The sequence below is a fragment of the Giardia intestinalis genome, chromosome 2 (assembly GCF_000002435.2).
Source record: "Giardia intestinalis strain WB C6 chromosome 2, whole genome shotgun sequence".
Taxonomy (NCBI): domain Eukaryota; phylum Fornicata; order Diplomonadida; family Hexamitidae; genus Giardia; species Giardia duodenalis.
The window spans coordinates 1,349,312-1,366,886 of record NC_051857.1 but is presented as its reverse complement, the minus strand read 5'-3'; the positions used below and the strand labels follow the sequence as shown (position 1 = coordinate 1,366,886).

Below are 17,575 nucleotides of genomic sequence, written 5' to 3'. Positions count from 1 at the left end.
TTCTACCGTCTTGTTTTCTTATTATCTTTATCTCCAAATAAATTCTTGTACTTCGCATAGATGGAGCACTCCGCTCAAGTCTGTTCAAGTAGGTTCCTCTATCGAAGCATGGGCTTTGACCTCTACGAGCATGCACGTGATAAGGGGTTGTGCGTCTATCGGTTTAAAAGGTCGGACTTCATTCCACCTTTTCCAAAGGCTTATGATAGGTCTCTTGCTGCGCTTTGCGCTCTACCAAAGAATAGGTTCATCCAGTTTTATCCATTGGTATTTGACGGCGACGATGGATACATCGTAATGGAAAAGCACGGCGTGCCTCTGTCACACTTTATCAACGAGTTGAAGAGCCAGAACCGGGAACTTGACGTAGATGAATTCTGGAAGATCACAGTTCAGCTAATTTATATACTTATCTTGTTTTCTACCATAGAAGGAAGGCGGAATACAGTCGGCCTGGACAAAGACTACACGAATGTTACCCCTGACTTGTTCCTACATGTGCTAAAGTTATTTGAAGGTATGACAGAAGAAGAACGGGTGGCTCATATTGCTGTCACTCCAAGCGTTATATTTATTAACAGCAATCTGGAAGTTAAGCTATTAATTTTGAATCTGTTTAATTGCATTGAAACAAGCAAGGGGTTAGCAGACGCAGCAGCACACGAGGAATATCTGTCATTCCTGGCACCAGACAACTTAGAAGAAAAAATACATCTCAGGGCGCTGGATTGCTGGTCTGTCGGAGCAATTATGTGGTACTTGGTTAAATTAGAGTACCCAAGGTTTCACCACGATTCCACAACTAAGGAAAGTGTCATTGTTAAGCCCATACCAAACCTCGACAGAAATGTTCAGCTCTGCCTTTCCATGCTCTTGGTTGTCAATCCCGAGCAGAGATGGTGTATCGAGGATCTTCTTATGTTGCCTACAGTGCGTGGGTATATGGAATCGCTTAACTTGCTGCCGCCATCTAAATCAGTAGAAACGAGCCTGGTTGACGAGCCCGATCTGAAGAAGATTAGCACCCAACTCCAGGAGCAGCATGCTGAGCTCGAGACTAAGCTTGAGCAGAAGGTGGCAGAATTAGACGATATCATCAAAGCTCATGCGGCAGAGAAAGAAGAAGATGATTATCATATTAAAAAGCTTGAAGAGAAGATTGTAGAACTTGAAAGGACCAACGCAAGGCTGCTGAAAGAAAAGAAGAACACTGAAAGCCGTGTCATGACTAGCATTTCTGTGGATGCCACACAGACCCCTAGAAAGGCATCCTCCGTCAAAACAGTGGCTATTCAAGTAGCTATCACAAACACACAGAAGGAAAAAAGCGGGGACGAAGCTAATGGTCCCGTGATCAAGCACTTGACCCAACTATTAGCACAGAATGTCAACATCACATCTGAGCTCAGTACATTGACAGCAGCTTGCCAAGACTTTAAACAGCAAGTGCAGGAATGTATTCGGGAGGAACTGGCACAAATAAAGATTCTCCCGCAGCAACTAGATCGACGGTGTAAAGGCTTTGCTCCAGCAGGTGTAAGCATAAACGCACACGAGTCTGCAATCGGTACTACTGCCACCGTGGCTAGCACTGTTACATCTGCCGGCACATGGACTGATGCCTTGCTTAGTGACCCGGTAGAGTGCATGGAGCCTTTAACCCCAGAACTTCAGAGTCTCTTTGACAAGTTACTGAAAGATAGCGAAGGTCTTAAGGTAACGGAATCTCTGAGCAATCTCATATCCGAGTTTGTGGACAGGCGCGACTTCTGGTGTCACTACCAGAACGAGAATGATCCAGAGCCTTTCGAGGATCCGATGGTCACAAAGATCTTTTTACTTGTAAAAGACATGAAGAGACCACAGGGCAAGCAAACAAAAGAAGGAAAGCAGAGTTGTAAGTCCACAAAGAAGGACAGTAAGCCCACGGAGCTAGAGCTGCTTCTAAGCGGAAATAACAGGTATGACCAGTACGTTCTATCGACCGCAAGATCTCTGTTCATCCGCTTACTTGCCCAATTACAGGGATACTCTCTCTTAAATAAAGGTTATACAAGGGAGTACGTTAATGCCTTGCTAGGACACGCACCAGATGGTGTCTCTGCAGACGCTTTGCTAGCTATCCAGCCAGACGGACAGACCCTTCTCTTCAGGCTGGCAGAACAAGGAAATCCAAACTCCGTCGATGTCATAAAGCACGCTTCACAAGACGGAGAATACTCAGTCAGATATATAGACTCTCTACTCCGAATGGGCCACTACGTAATCGGAAAATCTACCGTAATGATGATCAGCGCCTACTTGGGATGGGAGCAACTGGTAAAAAACTTGGTTCCATATGAAAAGGAATTGATCGGGTTCTCTTACACCTCCTTAATGACTGCTATCTTCGGCCTCAGAGCGGAATGTGCAGCTATCCTGGCTCCGAAGGAGCATGGTGCAAAGTCTACCAGTGGAAAAACCGCTCTTATGCATGCAGTGCAGCACGGGTTTGTTGAGGGTGTCCAGATTCTTCTGCAATATGAGCCTATACCCGAGGACAGAGCGTGGGAAAACACCACATGCTCATTGGCCCGTTCGCAAACCAACAAAGGCATAATCATCATGATGCTTGAATGCTGTATAGACACATCCAGTGAGGGCAGTATCGACGATAGCCACGGTGAGCCAACCTATTCTGTCTACTAAGATCTGTGCTCTTTAAGTTCCGTCACACTCTCCTTCACCCTTTTAGATATTATTAAAGTATTGTCCTTTTTAGAGGTAAATATCTGCATTATGTCCTGTCTATTTGTCTTTGCAGCCAGTTGATGGGGCGTCGTGCCATCGTCCTTGCAGATGTCCTTCTCACGTCTGTATAATAGGGCAACTACTTCTTCATACCCCCGCTCGAGAGCAATCATTAGTGCAGTTGTTCCATCATGCATCTGTAGCCCGGCTTCGTTTTTAGCTAGAAGCTTGCACAGTGCAAGGCTTCCTTGCTCAGAAGCTAACATTAAGGCCGTTTTGCCCTTGTCAGTAGCTATGCCGGATTCTGCCTTGGCAAGCGCCTTTACGGACACGGCATCCAATAGTTGGACTGCGATCATGAGAGCCGTCGTTCCGTCAGCAAGTTGTTCACCGGCAGAGTATTTTGCGAGGGGCTTAATCAGTACCGAGTGATGCCTTTCCACAGCTATCATCAAAGGCGTGCGTCCATCGTAGGCTTTTATGGCTGCTTCCAGGGGGAAAAGAAGCTTAGCGATGTCGGTATATCCTCGAGTCAGCGCAATGATTAATGCAGTTGTTCCATCGTTTGCCTGGTGGCCTGCCTCAACGCCCAAAAGAGATTTGACGCATTTCATATGTCCTTGTTCCACAGCCAGCATCAGCGCAGTATACCCACGTGTATTTGTATTCCTTGAGTACACCGCCTTGTGTGCCTCTACACCGCAGAGGTCTCCTGCTTCGGCAGCAATCATAAGAGGAGTATGATTGAAGATCTTTGCTGCAATGCTACCTGGGGCCATAAGAGCAATGTTTGCTAGTGACGTGCTATAGCTAGGATCATTCTTAGCAGAGCAAGGTGTCGTGGCATTGACCCGGTGATCTTCAGTTTGGAGGCCGTAACTATAGCTATGCTTGTCAAGCAACGGATCTCCTCCATAAGTAAAGGTAGCGATAGTGACGCTAGGTCCTAAGAGCCGCTTGATGTACGGACACAACCGCGGATGAGCTAGCAAGTCATGAGCTGAAAATCTAGTCATAATATTTGGATCGATCATTCCATTAATCACTTCCACGAGCTCCAGACTATAGCCCTCAACGATGATAGGGAAGTTTATGTACTCTATGGACTCGATTGCATCAGCTACCGTCGCACCGCTTACTAATCTTTCAAAAGTGCACAACTCGTACACAATCAGGCCCAGAGACCAGATATCCGATTTCTCGTTATAGCCCTGCTTAACGTTCATGAGGACTTCGGGGGCCATGTAAGCGGGAGTACCAATCTTTGCGTCAGTAGAGGAGTGGCGACCAATGTCCTTACAAATCCCCAGGTCTCCAACTATTAGTGTATTGCTTCCTTTAATGAAAATATTAGCAGGCTTGATGTCCCGGTGAATTATGCGCCCGTGCTGCTGGATTCCGCTCTTGAATGGGCAGTGTAAGTAAGCTAGAGCCAGCAGGATCTGTCCCATATACAGCCATATAAGCTCCTCCTCTAGGGAAGTCTGCATCCTCTGCCGCTTGTCAATGAACTGGCGAAGGTCCCCGCCTTCGCAAAGATCCATAATAATATGGTATTCTTTACGCTCTTCAGAGTGGTAAACATGGTGGAACTTGATGATATTAGGATGAGAAAGGTGCCTTGTAAGCTTGATTTCCGACTCTATAAGACCCTGGACCTCACTGGTCTCATTGGCATAGCTTATCAGCTTGTAGGCGTACAACGCCTCCGTGGGAATATACCTAACTTTGTATACTTTGCCAAAGCCTCCCTGGCCTATTACGTCTAGAATCTCATAGTTTTCCTGGATAACCACATCAGACGCCATCTCTTTTTTGGAATTTTCATGTTGCTTGATTGTCCTTTTTCAAGTTCGGCGGGCCCATTCGCTAGTATGGCAGGTCAGACGTTGACTTGAGCATGCATCGCTTTGTAGAGGGGAACAAGCTGCTCGAGTAAACGCTTACGGAGAGCAATATCAAGTAGACGCTGGGTAGGCTTTCCAATCTGCGAAGGTAAGTCTATCGCAGTTTCCTTCTCTTTTTGCTTTACATAACCATAAAGCTCCTGCAAGATGCCAACGAGTGCATTCCGTTCTGTGAAGAAGGCATCTTGAATTGCTTGAGTACCATCTATCTGTCGAACAAGCCCCCAGATGGAGTAATAGACTTCCTCGAGATAAGCCGGTGAAGATCTTTCGTTGAGAAGCCCAATAAGCACATAAAAGCTTGATAGAAGTTCATCTCTATCTACCTGTGGACAGACAATGTTGTCTCCCACAAATAGCTCTTTGCCAACCAATGTAATTGCATCGTAGCAGTTCTGAAAGTCTATAAAGAACGATTTGAGGCGACGAACTAGACTATCCATCGTCCTGATGTGCAGCAGAGAACATCCTCTAACGATCGGGCCCTTTGTGCTCAACACGGCATGAATTTCGGTTTCCACCTCTTGAGAGCCATGGCACCTCCTCTGGAGCTTCAGAAGAAACTCCAGGTAGCAGAGATACTTATAGACAGACGCGTCTGCTTTGGTAGGGTATGGAACCGCAAAAGGTGATGCCCTCATCACCCTTGCAGATTGTTCCCCTGTATGGTCCAAAGCGTCCACTAACTCGCCATCTCCTGCCTTCAGAATGTGCGATTTACTGTCCTCTAGTCTAAGCTTTATCATTTGTCAGCAGAATATTTTATCATATATGCTTTTTAAACGTTCTGCAAATGCACTTTTTAAATCTGCTGGACAGATGTTTGTTTTCAAATTAGCTTCATGCTCTATCTGTTCTACTAAGCCTTCGAGTTCCTTGAGTACTGGCCACGTTGAGTTGACGCCATCTGTGAGTTTTTTTGCTTTGGACACCAGATTATTGCCATACGTTAGAAGTTGATCATAACTTAGGGGCGAATTGGGCGTTAGGAGGTTTATTGTTTCATACAAGCATTCGAGCAGCTCCCTGGTATTTTTATCTACCTTCTGGCAATACTCCCCACTGACGACTTTGCGCTCAAGCAGAATGTATTCAATAGACGATATTTCAGTGCAATCTATCTCGTAGTTCTTCAGCAACCTGCGAAGTTCACTAAGTGTTCCAATTTTTAGGCTTTTGAGTAGGATTTGAATGGGCCCCTCTTGGGATCCTGGAATACCAAAAAGGTCATTTATCTGTTTCATGTAGACCGTTTTTTCGACGCGTCTGTTTATGTACAGGGCTTGTAGGGAGCGCAAATATAACAGGCGAGAAATCAGATCTGCGCAGTGTTCATTTGCTGGCATTTTTATTTTTACTCGTCTTCGCCACCAGGCGTGCTTTGCTTCTACGGATCCCCCTTTGCATCAAGAGTTGCATGGGAGAAGCCTGGGGTAACACCTGCGCTGCTACAGCCACAGTTACTCACAAGGTCAGAGATATCCTGGCCTGCATCCTTCAGATATTGGCTTTCGGCAACGAACCAGTCGTACGAGCCTGACTCTACCACGCGCGCTCCACTGCCATCTGGATTATCTAGGACATAAATCAGGTCGACATACCGGAGAGTGGAGAGTCTGTGACTGATAATGACGACGCTCTGGTTGGGGTCCAGTGAGCGGAATAGCTGTTGGAGGACCCGCTTCTCTGTCTCTTCGTCGAGTGCCGACGTCGCCTCGTCGAGCACAAGAACGCTGCCTCCACGTGCGACAGCTCTGGCAATTCCTACCCGTTGGCGTTGTCCCCCAGAAAGGCCCTGCAGGGTTCCACTGTATGGTGCGTCTCCCAGGAGCTCTTCAGCCGCAACAACACGGGAAGCCTCGTAGCATAGCCGAATGACTTCTCGGATGTAGCGCCTCTGCTCCTCTTCTGCGTGGGAGCCCGGGAGCTTGCGAGGCTGTCCATAGGCGATGTTGTCCGTGGCAGAGCCCCTGATGAGTATGTTATCCTGCGGGACGACTGTTATAAGCCTCCGTAGCTCCTCGCGTGGGATGGACCCTATAGCCCTGCCATTGAGATAGATTCCGGGCGACGAAGTGTCCTGATGCTGGGGTGTGGTGTATAGCCGCGTCAAGAGGTTGATGATCGTGGACTTGCCAATCCCCGACCTCCCACGATAGCAACCTTCTGACCGGGATGAACAAACAGGGTCAAGCCATGTAGAATATCGCAGCCCGTCTTGTAGGAAAAGCAGACGTCTCGGAATTCTATAGAGGTGGGAGTGCATGGCTGAATGCGCCGAGTTAAAGGGAAAGGCTCTTGCAGGGCAACATATCGTGGGCTGTGCTTCCAAGCGGTTTCCTAGAACATTCGATACTTCCCTAGTCGTTGGCAATGCGGATTCTAGGCTTAGAAGAGTGCTGGACAAAGTCCCAATAAAGTTTTGCCATGTTCTTTCCTTTGCGAAGCACTCTTCATAGATGGTTGCAAAGACTAAGCTAAAACATCCTTGATCTTCTAATGTGACGGATTGCACTATGGGAATGGGTAACACTGAAGTGTGGACCGAGGCCTGCGCTCCTACACTACAGTGCAGCGGGCGGACGAGGCAGAGCCTGAATGGTATCGGAATTCCGGGGCAAGGGCTGAGCCGCGACTGAGAGAGCAGCCTGCAGAGGGTGGAGCATAGCTCTCTGCTAACTCGAGGCGGCACAACCTGGCAATAGGACGGCTAATCCAGCCGTATTGACGTCTGATAGACGCACCGAATACGCACTTCATGACCTCCGAATATCGTATGATGTGTGCTGGACAAGGGCCTCCCGGTGCACTTCGAGGACAGGACTGTTTAGCTAAAGCTAGAAGAGCGGTTGAGTCGTTCCCATCGGCGGCGGATGCTGCCCTGTGGACGCATATTTAAGGCTGCATCCCTTCGACTGAGCAGACAGCCGCTGGGTTACGTGCGAGCGGCCCAGGGTCTCGCCTGCCGCCTGTCCGGGCCAGTCAGCAGCTAGACTCGACATGCAGATGGAAGCCATGATAACGGACGCCGTCACGGAGGTCCGCCGTTTACTACTAGAACGGACGTGTCCGTGGCGGCCACCGTCTCCTAGAACAGCGCCCCCCCGCACAGGGCCGGCTATGTCGCGCCAGCTTGCTCGATAAGGGGCATGGGGGTCCCTTACGACGCCCTTCGGCATCTGCCGTGTCATAGGTACCCATGGCCACGAGCAGCTCAAGGGACGCAGCTATGTGGGCAGGGTAGCGTATTCATGGAGGGGCAGCTGCTTCACCTGTGCATGGCGGCGCCGGCCAGCACGTCTAGCTGCCCCACTGGCGACCACTCCTTCCCTGTGCTTGCCACAATGGGAGAGCACGTGCGCCCGTAGACCGGCAGATGCCGTGCTGGTCCTCTCGAGCAGTAGGCGCATCCTTGCGTGACATTCAGCGTGGACCAGATACCATGACCTGGGCCATCGCTACTGGCAAAGCAAGTGCTGATTGCAGCAGGGACGCCCGCCGCCCTCCAAGATAGACCAGCAACTTGCGTGTGAGGCTAGCGATGGGGCCTGCGCACCAGCTGCTATGAGCCCAGCCTTCCGGGCATCTAGATCACAGCACACTCGTCAAAGATGCACACTCATTTGCATACTCGCTGCTAGCGTTGGACAACTGCGAGGTGTCTGTCTCCGGCCGCGCTTGCCTTAGTGCTGGTCCCTGGTGATACGCCTCAGCCGAGGAGGCTATCCGTACGCGGCAGTTCCCGGAGAGAAGGCAGGGGTGACCGGCGGGCCAGGGAGATAGGACTAGCACTAGCGAGTCCAGCCATCGGCCCGGGTTGCACAAAGGACGCCTGTAGTGCCTCCCCGGCTTCTGAGCATGGAAGGGCTGTGGGGTCTGCAGATGAGACGGACGCTGTCTTTTGATTTTATGTGTTTGTAGCAGCATAGTATTTATCGGGGTCTGCTCTGTCTGAAACCGAGAACATTCGCTTTCTTTCCTTATACAGGCTGGGATCGATTGTAGAGGTGTGCTGTGCAAACCGGTGGCAGTCAGCGTATCTACTATCCAAACGGATACTGCCTGCGTCCTCTTGTGGCAGACCACCACCAGGGCTCCAATCTGCACATCTGTTCTGGCATCTGTCGGCCAATCATCACCTCCTGTCGAAGGATTGCTATACGTCACATATCTTGAGTCGTTCATCGACCAGGTGGTGCCATAAGCTCTTGTCTCCTACTTGTCCACCCGATGCTTACTCTGAGCGCCGTCAATTCACTCACGTCTGCACTACTCATCTGGGTGCCCCCTACTCTTCAAGAGCACATGCCCGCAACCGATGCTCCGTATTACGAGAGGAGCCAGCCGGGCCACTGCGCTGTGCATAGCTCTCATGGGCGTATTGTTATGCGCGCCCAGCCTTTCCACCTGTAAGCTGTCACGCGGTCACATGTGCGCCAGCGCCGCCGAGCTTTCGTGGTCTCGAGGGGCCCCTGATGCATGGAGCGCTTGCGCAAAGTCCTTCCACCACTGACCCAAGCCGACCCCTCGCAAGATCCTCAGCGGAGTTGCATCCGAGATGTGTGCTTGCATTGCTGTCCAGGTGCATGTGCCGGCCCTGGTGCTTCTCACAAGCTTGCGAGCATCAATCTGGCCTCTACCGAACCGTATCAGAAATCAACGTCAAGACGTGATCCCCTCAGTCAGGCTCTGCAGGCTCCCAGAGCTACGCACCAAAGGGCCGTTCTTCTTTGGTTGTGCAGTGTGGGGAGATCCATCGAGCTACCACACCCTTTCTGTGTGGCGTGGTTTACGACGGGGGACGGGATCCCTGTGCTCATTGTCTATCTGCCCAGGGCCAGCCACAGCCCGGGTTGACAATGACAAGCGAACATCGCCCGGCTCCTTGTCAGCAGGTGGGAACTTCCGCCACCCCAGTACCCACAGCAACGGGTGCCGATCACTGGCAGAAGGACAAGACACCCAGGCTCCCGTTCCTTCCACTGATGGTAGCCCACTATGAAGAGCCCTTTGCCGCCTGCACCAACAACCTCAGGCACTGTGGGTCCAAGTACTTCCATAGTGGACAGCGGTAGCACTATGATGATCTGGGGTGACAGGAGTCCTAGTTCACTGGCTCAGGAGACAGCACGCTTTGGGTAGTGCTTCCATCTTGTCCAGATCTGGGAGGGCTGGCTGCCTTCTGAGCCCACCTGGCACCTTGTCAGGTGATGGAGTGTCTTAAAGTATTCATTACAAAAGATCAGAAATAGCGCCATGCATTCCCAATAGATCAGAGCGTCTCACGAGCTACTCTATGCTGATTCACACCTTTCATGGACCCTAGCGACCACTGTAACCTTCTTTCGGGATCTCGCAAGGGACTGTCCTTGAGTGCGATTCCCCCACGACAGCCGGAAGTCGCAGACATAATCCAAAGGGATGAGAGTACTACAGAGGCTGAGAGGAGAGTGCCGATGCACAGGGGTCCGCAGAGACCCGACTCGTACAGGGAAGGCGTGGATGCTGGCTCTCCAGGGATGTAGAGACACCAGGAAAGGAGCCGGCAGTGGGGCTTAGGCGCAGCAAAGGCACCCGATTCGTTCTCTGATTGGCCGCGAGGCAGCAGGCACATGGGGCGGCATCACCGCTTGTTTTTGGATTTTCTGTTTCCCTGCGCGTTGTGCAGGGGTCCGTAGTGGTTTGAGTATCACAGGCTACACATAGTAGATGCGTTTACTACCTAAGTCATATCTAAATCTATGCCTTTCCGCGGCAGAGGAACCACCAGCAGAGGAAGCCGACGAGGCCCCCGACGATGATGACAGCGGCCACGGCGATGCCTGCAATGGCGCCGGTAGAAAGGCCACTCTTGTTCGTGCTTCCGCCGGCACTGTCACCGTTCATGAGGTAGCAGAGGACGGAGCCTTGATTATTAGATGGAGGAGCGCAGCTCATGCAGCCAGCAACTCCCTTGACACTTCCACTGTTGCTGTCACACGAAGTGCATGGTCCAGCTGCTGATCCGACCATATAGTACCCAGCTGCGCATGACGTACACTTATCAGAGCTATCTGCAGTCGAGCATGTCTTGCAGGTCGAATGACACGAGGGGCATGCTCCATTATTGGGCTGAAGACCATTGGCACATGTTTCGCACTCACCCTTGCTATCAGCTAATGTGCATATCTGTTTGCCTGGCTGCTTGGTAGTTTCATAGCAGCCGCCTTCCTTGAGGAAGTAGTTAGCGGCGCATTTGGTACATGCTCCATTATTCATTTCAGTACAGAAAGCTACTCGTGCGTTACTTGTTGTACAGACCCCGTTCAGAGGAGCCTGATTATCCACTGAGCACTGGGAGCAGTAGTCTGTCCCGCCGATCCTTGCCCCACAGACCTTACATCCGTTCTTGTCCGCCGTACACGCATCCCCGCAGGTGCCCCCTTGCATAGGATCACTACTTTTGTATATTAATGCCTTGCCAGCAGGACAAGCACTACACTGATTGTTGGCTGGCCCAACGCACTCAGCGCACTCAGGGCTGCATGCCTTACACTTCCTGTCAGTATCTCCATAGTATCCGCTGATGGCCGTGCAGTCGGATACGCACTGATTTGTTGGAGTGAGATAACTTTTATCATTACATTCAGTACAGACCTCTCTGTCAGTCTTCGGGTTATCACATGCCTTGCAGTTGGGAGTATTGCAGGCCGTCTCTGATACGCACGTCGTCCCGTCTTGTGAGGGCGTGTTCCCGGCCGTGCACGTGCAGATTCCTCCTGCCTCGTTCGAGTTGGCGGGACACGAAGCGATGCAGCCCTTCCTGTCCGGCCTGACCTTGTTTGAACCGGGGTTGCAGGTGAGGCACGTCTGGTCGTCACCCGCCGGGGTGCAGGTCGCACAGCCGGCGTCGGTCAAGGCTTTGGCACATCCGTTTGCATTCGGCTCGCACGTCGTCCCGTCTTGTGAGGGCGTGTTCCCGGCCGTGCACGTGCAGATTCCTCCTGCCTCGTTCGAGTTGGCGGGACACGAAGCGATGCAGCCCTTCCTGTCCGGCCTGACCTTGTTTGAACCGGGGTTGCAGGTGAGGCACGTCTGGTCGTCACCCGCCGGGGTGCAGGTCGCACAGCCGGCGTCGGTCAAGGCTTTGGCACATCCGTTTGCATTCGGCTCGCACGTCGTCCCGTCTTGTGAGGGCGTGTTCCCGGCCGTGCACGTGCAGATTCCTCCTGCCTCGTTCGAGTTGGCGGGACACGAAGCGATGCAGCCCTTCCTGTCCGGCCTGACCTTGTTTGAACCGGGGTTGCAGGTGAGGCACGTCTGGTCGTCACCCGCCGGGGTGCAGGTCGCACAGCCGGCGTCGGTCAAGGCTTTGGCACATCCGTTTGCATTCGGCTCGCACGTCGTCCCGTCTTGTGAGGGCGTGTTCCCGGCCGTGCACGTGCAGATTCCTCCTGCCTCGTTCGAGTTGGCGGGACACGAAGCGATGCAGCCCTTCCTGTCCGGCCTGACCTTGTTTGAACCGGGGTTGCAGGTGAGGCACGTCTGGTCGTCACCCGCCGGGGTGCAGGTCGCACAGCCGGCGTCGGTCAAGGCTTTGGCACATCCGTTTGCATTCGGCTCGCACGTCGTCCCGTCTTGTGAGGGCGTGTTCCCGGCCGTGCACGTGCAGATTCCTCCTGCCTCGTTCGAGTTGGCGGGACACGAAGCGATGCAGCCCTTCCTGTCCGGCCTGACCTTGTTTGAACCGGGGTTGCAGGTGAGGCACGTCTGGTCGTCACCCGCCGGGGTGCAGGTCGCACAGCCGGCGTCGGTCAAGGCTTTGGCACATCCGTTTGCATTCGGCTCGCACGTCGTCCCGTCTTGTGAGGGCGTGTTCCCGGCCGTGCACGTGCAGATTCCTCCTGCCTCGTTCGAGTTGGCGGGACACGAAGCGATGCAGCCCTTCCTGTCCGGCCTGACCTTGTTTGAACCGGGGTTGCAGGTGAGGCACGTCTGGTCGTCACCCGCCGGGGTGCAGGTCGCACAGCCGGCGTCGGTCAAGGCTTTGGCACATCCGTTTGCATTCGGCTCGCACGTCGTCCCGTCTTGTGAGGGCGTGTTCCCGGCCGTGCACGTGCAGATTCCTCCTGCCTCGTTCGAGTTGGCGGGACACGAAGCGATGCAGCCCTTCCTGTCCGGCCTGACCTTGTTTGAACCGGGGTTGCAGGTGAGGCACGTCTGGTCGTCACCCGCCGGGGTGCAGGTCGCACAGCCGGCGTCGGTCAAGGCTTTGGCACATCCGTTTGCATTCGGCTCGCACGTCGTCCCGTCTTGTGAGGGCGTGTTCCCGGCCGTGCACGTGCAGATTCCTCCTGCCTCGTTCGAGTTGGCGGGACACGAAGCGATGCAGCCCTTCCTGTCCGGCCTGACCTTGTTTGAACCGGGGTTGCAGGTGAGGCACGTCTGGTCGTCACCCGCCGGGGTGCAGGTCGCACAGCCGGCGTCGGTCAAGGCTTTGGCACATCCGTTTGCATTCGGCTCGCACGTCGTCCCGTCTTGTGAGGGCGTGTTCCCGGCCGTGCACGTGCAGATTCCTCCTGCCTCGTTCGAGTTGGCGGGACACGAAGCGATGCAGCCCTTCCTGTCCGGCCTGACCTTGTTTGAACCGGGGTTGCAGGTGAGGCACGTCTGGTCGTCACCCGCCGGGGTGCAGGTCGCACAGCCGGCGTCGGTCAAGGCTTTGGCACATCCGTTTGCATTCGGCTCGCACGTCGTCCCGTCTTGTGAGGGCGTGTTCCCGGCCGTGCACGTGCAGATTCCTCCTGCCTCGTTCGAGTTGGCGGGACACGAAGCGATGCAGCCCTTCCTGTCCGGCCTGACCTTGTTTGAACCGGGGTTGCAGGTGAGGCACGTCTGGTCGTCACCCGCCGGGGTGCAGGTCGCACAGCCGGCGTCGGTCAAGGCTTTGGCACATCCGTTTGCATTCGGCTCGCACGTCGTCCCGTCTTGTGAGGGCGTGTTCCCGGCCTTGCAGTTTGCCCGTGCTACTGCACAAAATAGGAGAAGCCCTAGCAACATTAGCCGAAACCTACACTCGGTTATCGACTCGCGTCTGCTCTTCGAAGAATTGCAATAGTAAAACTATGGACTGCCACTAATCTGATTGTAGATCCAGACGTTGAGAACAATAAGCTCTAATGGATGCGTCATCATTCAGTGGCTAGCTACTGTCATGACTCTGCCTCTGAAGCCAAGAACGGGCTTTCATCGTTGACGTAGCAGGTTCCTGTTTCAATAACAAAGCCTCTAGCCCACTTGTATCTGTTCTGATTCCCTCGGTGGTTCTCTGCACAAATGTATTCAGAGGACTGACCCTCGTACAACCTTACCTTTGCTATGTTTATCACCGGTGATCCCACCGGCTTCTTCTGTGGCGGTTTCTCCGCTGCGGGAAACCACGACACAATACTCATTCAGATAGCAAATACGCCAGCTAATCCTAGTAACACTAAGGCAGCGATGTGCAATGCATGTGGAGGCGGCAAGATTGTCAAGACAGTCGACGGCGTAACGTCGTGTGTCGAGGAGGCCGATTACAATAATGGGTATTTTGTGGACTCACGTAATGGAAAGAAATGCAGCAAATGTGCTTCCAGCTGTAAGACATGCGAGAATACAGAGACGCAGTGCACCTCGTGTACTGGAGCCACGCTCTACCTGAAGAAGGAGGATGGCAGTGAGACAGGCACGTGCGTTAATCAGGGCGATTGCCCAGCAACACACTACATAGATGAAGCAGCGAAAACCTGCACTACCTGCACATCGGGCGGGGCAAAAGATTGTAAGACTTGTGAAAAGAACGGCGACGGAGCAGTATGCAAAGAGTGCCCCGATTCTGATAAGACCATCTTTGGCCTCAACAAAAAGTCGTGCGTTGCTAGTTGCCCTGCCAACTCGTCCAATCAGGGTGGTGCTTGCACATACAGTGAAGGCTTCCAGCCTAGCGCTGATTCAACTGAATGCCAATCGACTAGCAACTGCATAACACCGGGCTGTAAGACGTGCAATAACGAAGGCAAAGAGAACGAAGCCTATACTGAGTGCAATGGTGGAACTACCTCACTCCAACAAATCAGTGCGTATCCGACTGCACGGCCATCAGCGGATACTATGGAGATACTGACAGGAAGTGTAAGGCATGCAGCCCTGAGTGCGCTGAGTGCGTTGGGCCAGCCAACAATCAGTGTAGTGCTTGTCCTGCTGGCAAGGCATTAATATACAAAAGTAGTGATCCTATGCAAGGGGGCACCTGCGGGGATGCGTGTACGGCGGACAAGAACGGATGTAAGGTCTGTGGGGCAAGGATCGGCGGGACAGACTACTGCTCCCAGTGCTCAGTGGATAATCAGGCTCCTCTGAACGGGGTCTGTACAACAAGTAACGCACGAGTAGCTTTCTGTACTGAAATGAATAATGGAGCATGTACCAAATGCGCCGCTAACTACTTCCTCAAGGAAGGCGGCTGCTATGAAACTACCAAGCAGCCAGGCAAACAGATATGCACATTAGCTGATAGCAAGGGTGAGTGCGAAACATGTGCCAATGGTCTTCAGCCCAATAATGGAGCATGCCCCTCGTGTCATTCGACCTGCAAGACATGCTCGACTGCAGATAGCTCTGATAAGTGTACGTCATGCGCAGCTGGGTACTATATGGTCGGATCAGCAGCTGGACCATGCACTTCGTGTGACAGCAACAGTGGAAGTGTCAAGGGAGTTACTGGCTGCATGAGCTGCGCTCCTCCATCTAATAATCAAGGCTCCGTCCTCTGCTACCTCATGAACGGTGACAGTGCCGGCGGAAGCACGAACAAGAGTGGCCTTTCTACCGGCGCCATTGCAGGCATCGCCGTGGCCGCTGTCATCATCGTCGGGGGCCTCGTCGGCTTCCTCTGCTGGTGGTTCCTCTGCCGCGGAAAGGCATAGATTTAGATATGACTTAGGTAGTAAACGCATCTACTATGTGTAGCCTGTGATACTCAAACCACTACGGACCCCTGCACAACGCGCAGGGAAACAGAAAATCCAAAAACAAGCGGTGATGCCGCCCCATGTGCCTGCTGCCTCGCGGCCAATCAGAGAACGAATCGGGTGCCTTTGCTGCGCCTAAGCCCCACTGCCGGCTCCTTTCCTGGTGTCTCTACATCCCTGGAGAGCCAGCATCCACGCCTTCCCTGTACGAGTCGGGTCTCTGCGGACCCCTGTGCATCGGCACTCTCCTCTCAGCCTCTGTAGTACTCTCATCCCTTTGGATTATGTCTGCGACTTCCGGCTGTCGTGGGGGAATCGCACTCAAGGACAGTCCCTTGCGAGATCCCGAAAGAAGGTTACAGTGGTCGCTAGGGTCCATGAAAGGTGTGAATCAGCATAGAGTAGCTCGTGAGACGCTCTGATCTATTGGGAATGCATGGCGCTATTTCTGATCTTTTGTAATGAATACTTTAAGACACTCCATCACCTGACAAGGTGCCAGGTGGGCTCAGAAGGCAGCCAGCCCTCCCAGATCTGGACAAGATGGAAGCACTACCCAAAGCGTGCTGTCTCCTGAGCCAGTGAACTAGGACTCCTGTCACCCCAGATCATCATAGTGCTACCGCTGTCCACTATGGAAGTACTTGGACCCACAGTGCCTGAGGTTGTTGGTGCAGGCGGCAAAGGGCTCTTCATAGTGGGCTACCATCAGTGGAAGGAACGGGAGCCTGGGTGTCTTGTCCTTCTGCCAGTGATCGGCACCCGTTGCTGTGGGTACTGGGGTGGCGGAAGTTCCCACCTGCTGACAAGGAGCCGGGCGATGTTCGCTTGTCATTGTCAACCCGGGCTGTGGCTGGCCCTGGGCAGATAGACAATGAGCACAGGGATCCCGTCCCCCGTCGTAAACCACGCCACACAGAAAGGGTGTGGTAGCTCGATGGATCTCCCCACACTGCACAACCAAAGAAGAACGGCCCTTTGGTGCGTAGCTCTGGGAGCCTGCAGAGCCTGACTGAGGGGATCACGTCTTGACGTTGATTTCTGATACGGTTCGGTAGAGGCCAGATTGATGCTCGCAAGCTTGTGAGAAGCACCAGGGCCGGCACATGCACCTGGACAGCAATGCAAGCACACATCTCGGATGCAACTCCGCTGAGGATCTTGCGAGGGGTCGGCTTGGGTCAGTGGTGGAAGGACTTTGCGCAAGCGCTCCATGCATCAGGGGCCCCTCGAGACCACGAAAGCTCGGCGGCGCTGGCGCACATGTGACCGCGTGACAGCTTACAGGTGGAAAGGCTGGGCGCGCATAACAATACGCCCATGAGAGCTATGCACAGCGCAGTGGCCCGGCTGGCTCCTCTCGTAATACGGAGCATCGGTTGCGGGCATGTGCTCTTGAAGAGTAGGGGGCACCCAGATGAGTAGTGCAGACGTGAGTGAATTGACGGCGCTCAGAGTAAGCATCGGGTGGACAAGTAGGAGACAAGAGCTTATGGCACCACCTGGTCGATGAACGACTCAAGATATGTGACGTATAGCAATCCTTCGACAGGAGGTGATGATTGGCCGACAGATGCCAGAACAGATGTGCAGATTGGAGCCCTGGTGGTGGTCTGCCACAAGAGGACGCAGGCAGTATCCGTTTGGATAGTAGATACGCTGACTGCCACCGGTTTGCACAGCACACCTCTACAATCGATCCCAGCCTGTATAAGGAAAGAAAGCGAATGTTCTCGGTTTCAGACAGAGCAGACCCCGATAAATACTATGCTGCTACAAACACATAAAATCAAAAGACAGCGTCCGTCTCATCTGCAGACCCCACAGCCCTTCCATGCTCAGAAGCCGGGGAGGCACTACAGGCGTCCTTTGTGCAACCCGGGCCGATGGCTGGACTCGCTAGTGCTAGTCCTATCTCCCTGGCCCGCCGGTCACCCCTGCCTTCTC

General features: G+C 53.2%; 5 protein-coding genes and 2 pseudogenes across 5 annotated transcripts; 2 read left to right on the top strand and 5 right to left on the bottom strand.

Annotated features, from left to right (window-relative positions):
• Window positions 1-60: 60 nt before the first annotated feature.
• On the top strand, window positions 61-2,688 carry GL50803_0016215 (uncharacterized protein; the record flags this gene model as incomplete). The annotated part of the gene is made up of 1 exon (XM_001705903.1): window positions 61-2,688. One exon carries the CDS (start codon window positions 61-63, stop codon window positions 2,686-2,688), a length of 2,628 nt encoding a protein of 875 aa, XP_001705955.1.
• On the bottom strand, window positions 2,685-4,538 carry GL50803_008350 (Kinase, NEK; the record flags this gene model as incomplete). Its single annotated transcript, XM_001705905.1, has 1 exon — window positions 2,685-4,538. One exon carries the CDS (start codon window positions 4,536-4,538, stop codon window positions 2,685-2,687), a length of 1,854 nt encoding a protein of 617 aa, XP_001705957.1.
• Window positions 4,539-4,612: 74 nt separating this feature from the next.
• Window positions 4,613-5,383, bottom strand: GL50803_008349 (uncharacterized protein; the record flags this gene model as incomplete). The annotated part of the gene is made up of 1 exon (XM_001705906.1): window positions 4,613-5,383. One exon carries the CDS (start codon window positions 5,381-5,383, stop codon window positions 4,613-4,615), a length of 771 nt encoding a protein of 256 aa, XP_001705958.1.
• A 3-nt stretch (window positions 5,384-5,386) lies between these two features.
• GL50803_008348 (uncharacterized protein) lies at window positions 5,387-5,983 on the bottom strand (the record flags this gene model as incomplete). The annotated part of the gene is made up of 1 exon (XM_001705907.1): window positions 5,387-5,983. The coding sequence occupies one exon, from the start codon at window positions 5,981-5,983 to the stop codon at window positions 5,387-5,389; it is 597 nt and encodes a 198-aa protein (XP_001705959.1).
• A 41-nt stretch (window positions 5,984-6,024) lies between these two features.
• On the bottom strand, window positions 6,025-6,789 carry GL50803_0061413 (Transporter, ABCA subfamily protein; annotated as a pseudogene; the record flags this gene model as incomplete).
• Window positions 6,790-10,376: 3,587 nt separating this feature from the next.
• GL50803_0050363 (VSP) lies at window positions 10,377-13,676 on the bottom strand (the record flags this gene model as incomplete). Its single annotated transcript, XM_001703855.2, has 1 exon — window positions 10,377-13,676. One exon carries the CDS (start codon window positions 13,674-13,676, stop codon window positions 10,377-10,379), a length of 3,300 nt encoding a protein of 1,099 aa, XP_001703907.2.
• Window positions 13,677-13,994: 318 nt separating this feature from the next.
• GL50803_00112048 (pVSP) lies at window positions 13,995-15,583 on the top strand (annotated as a pseudogene; the record flags this gene model as incomplete).
• Between the last annotated feature and the right edge of the window lie 1,992 nt (window positions 15,584-17,575).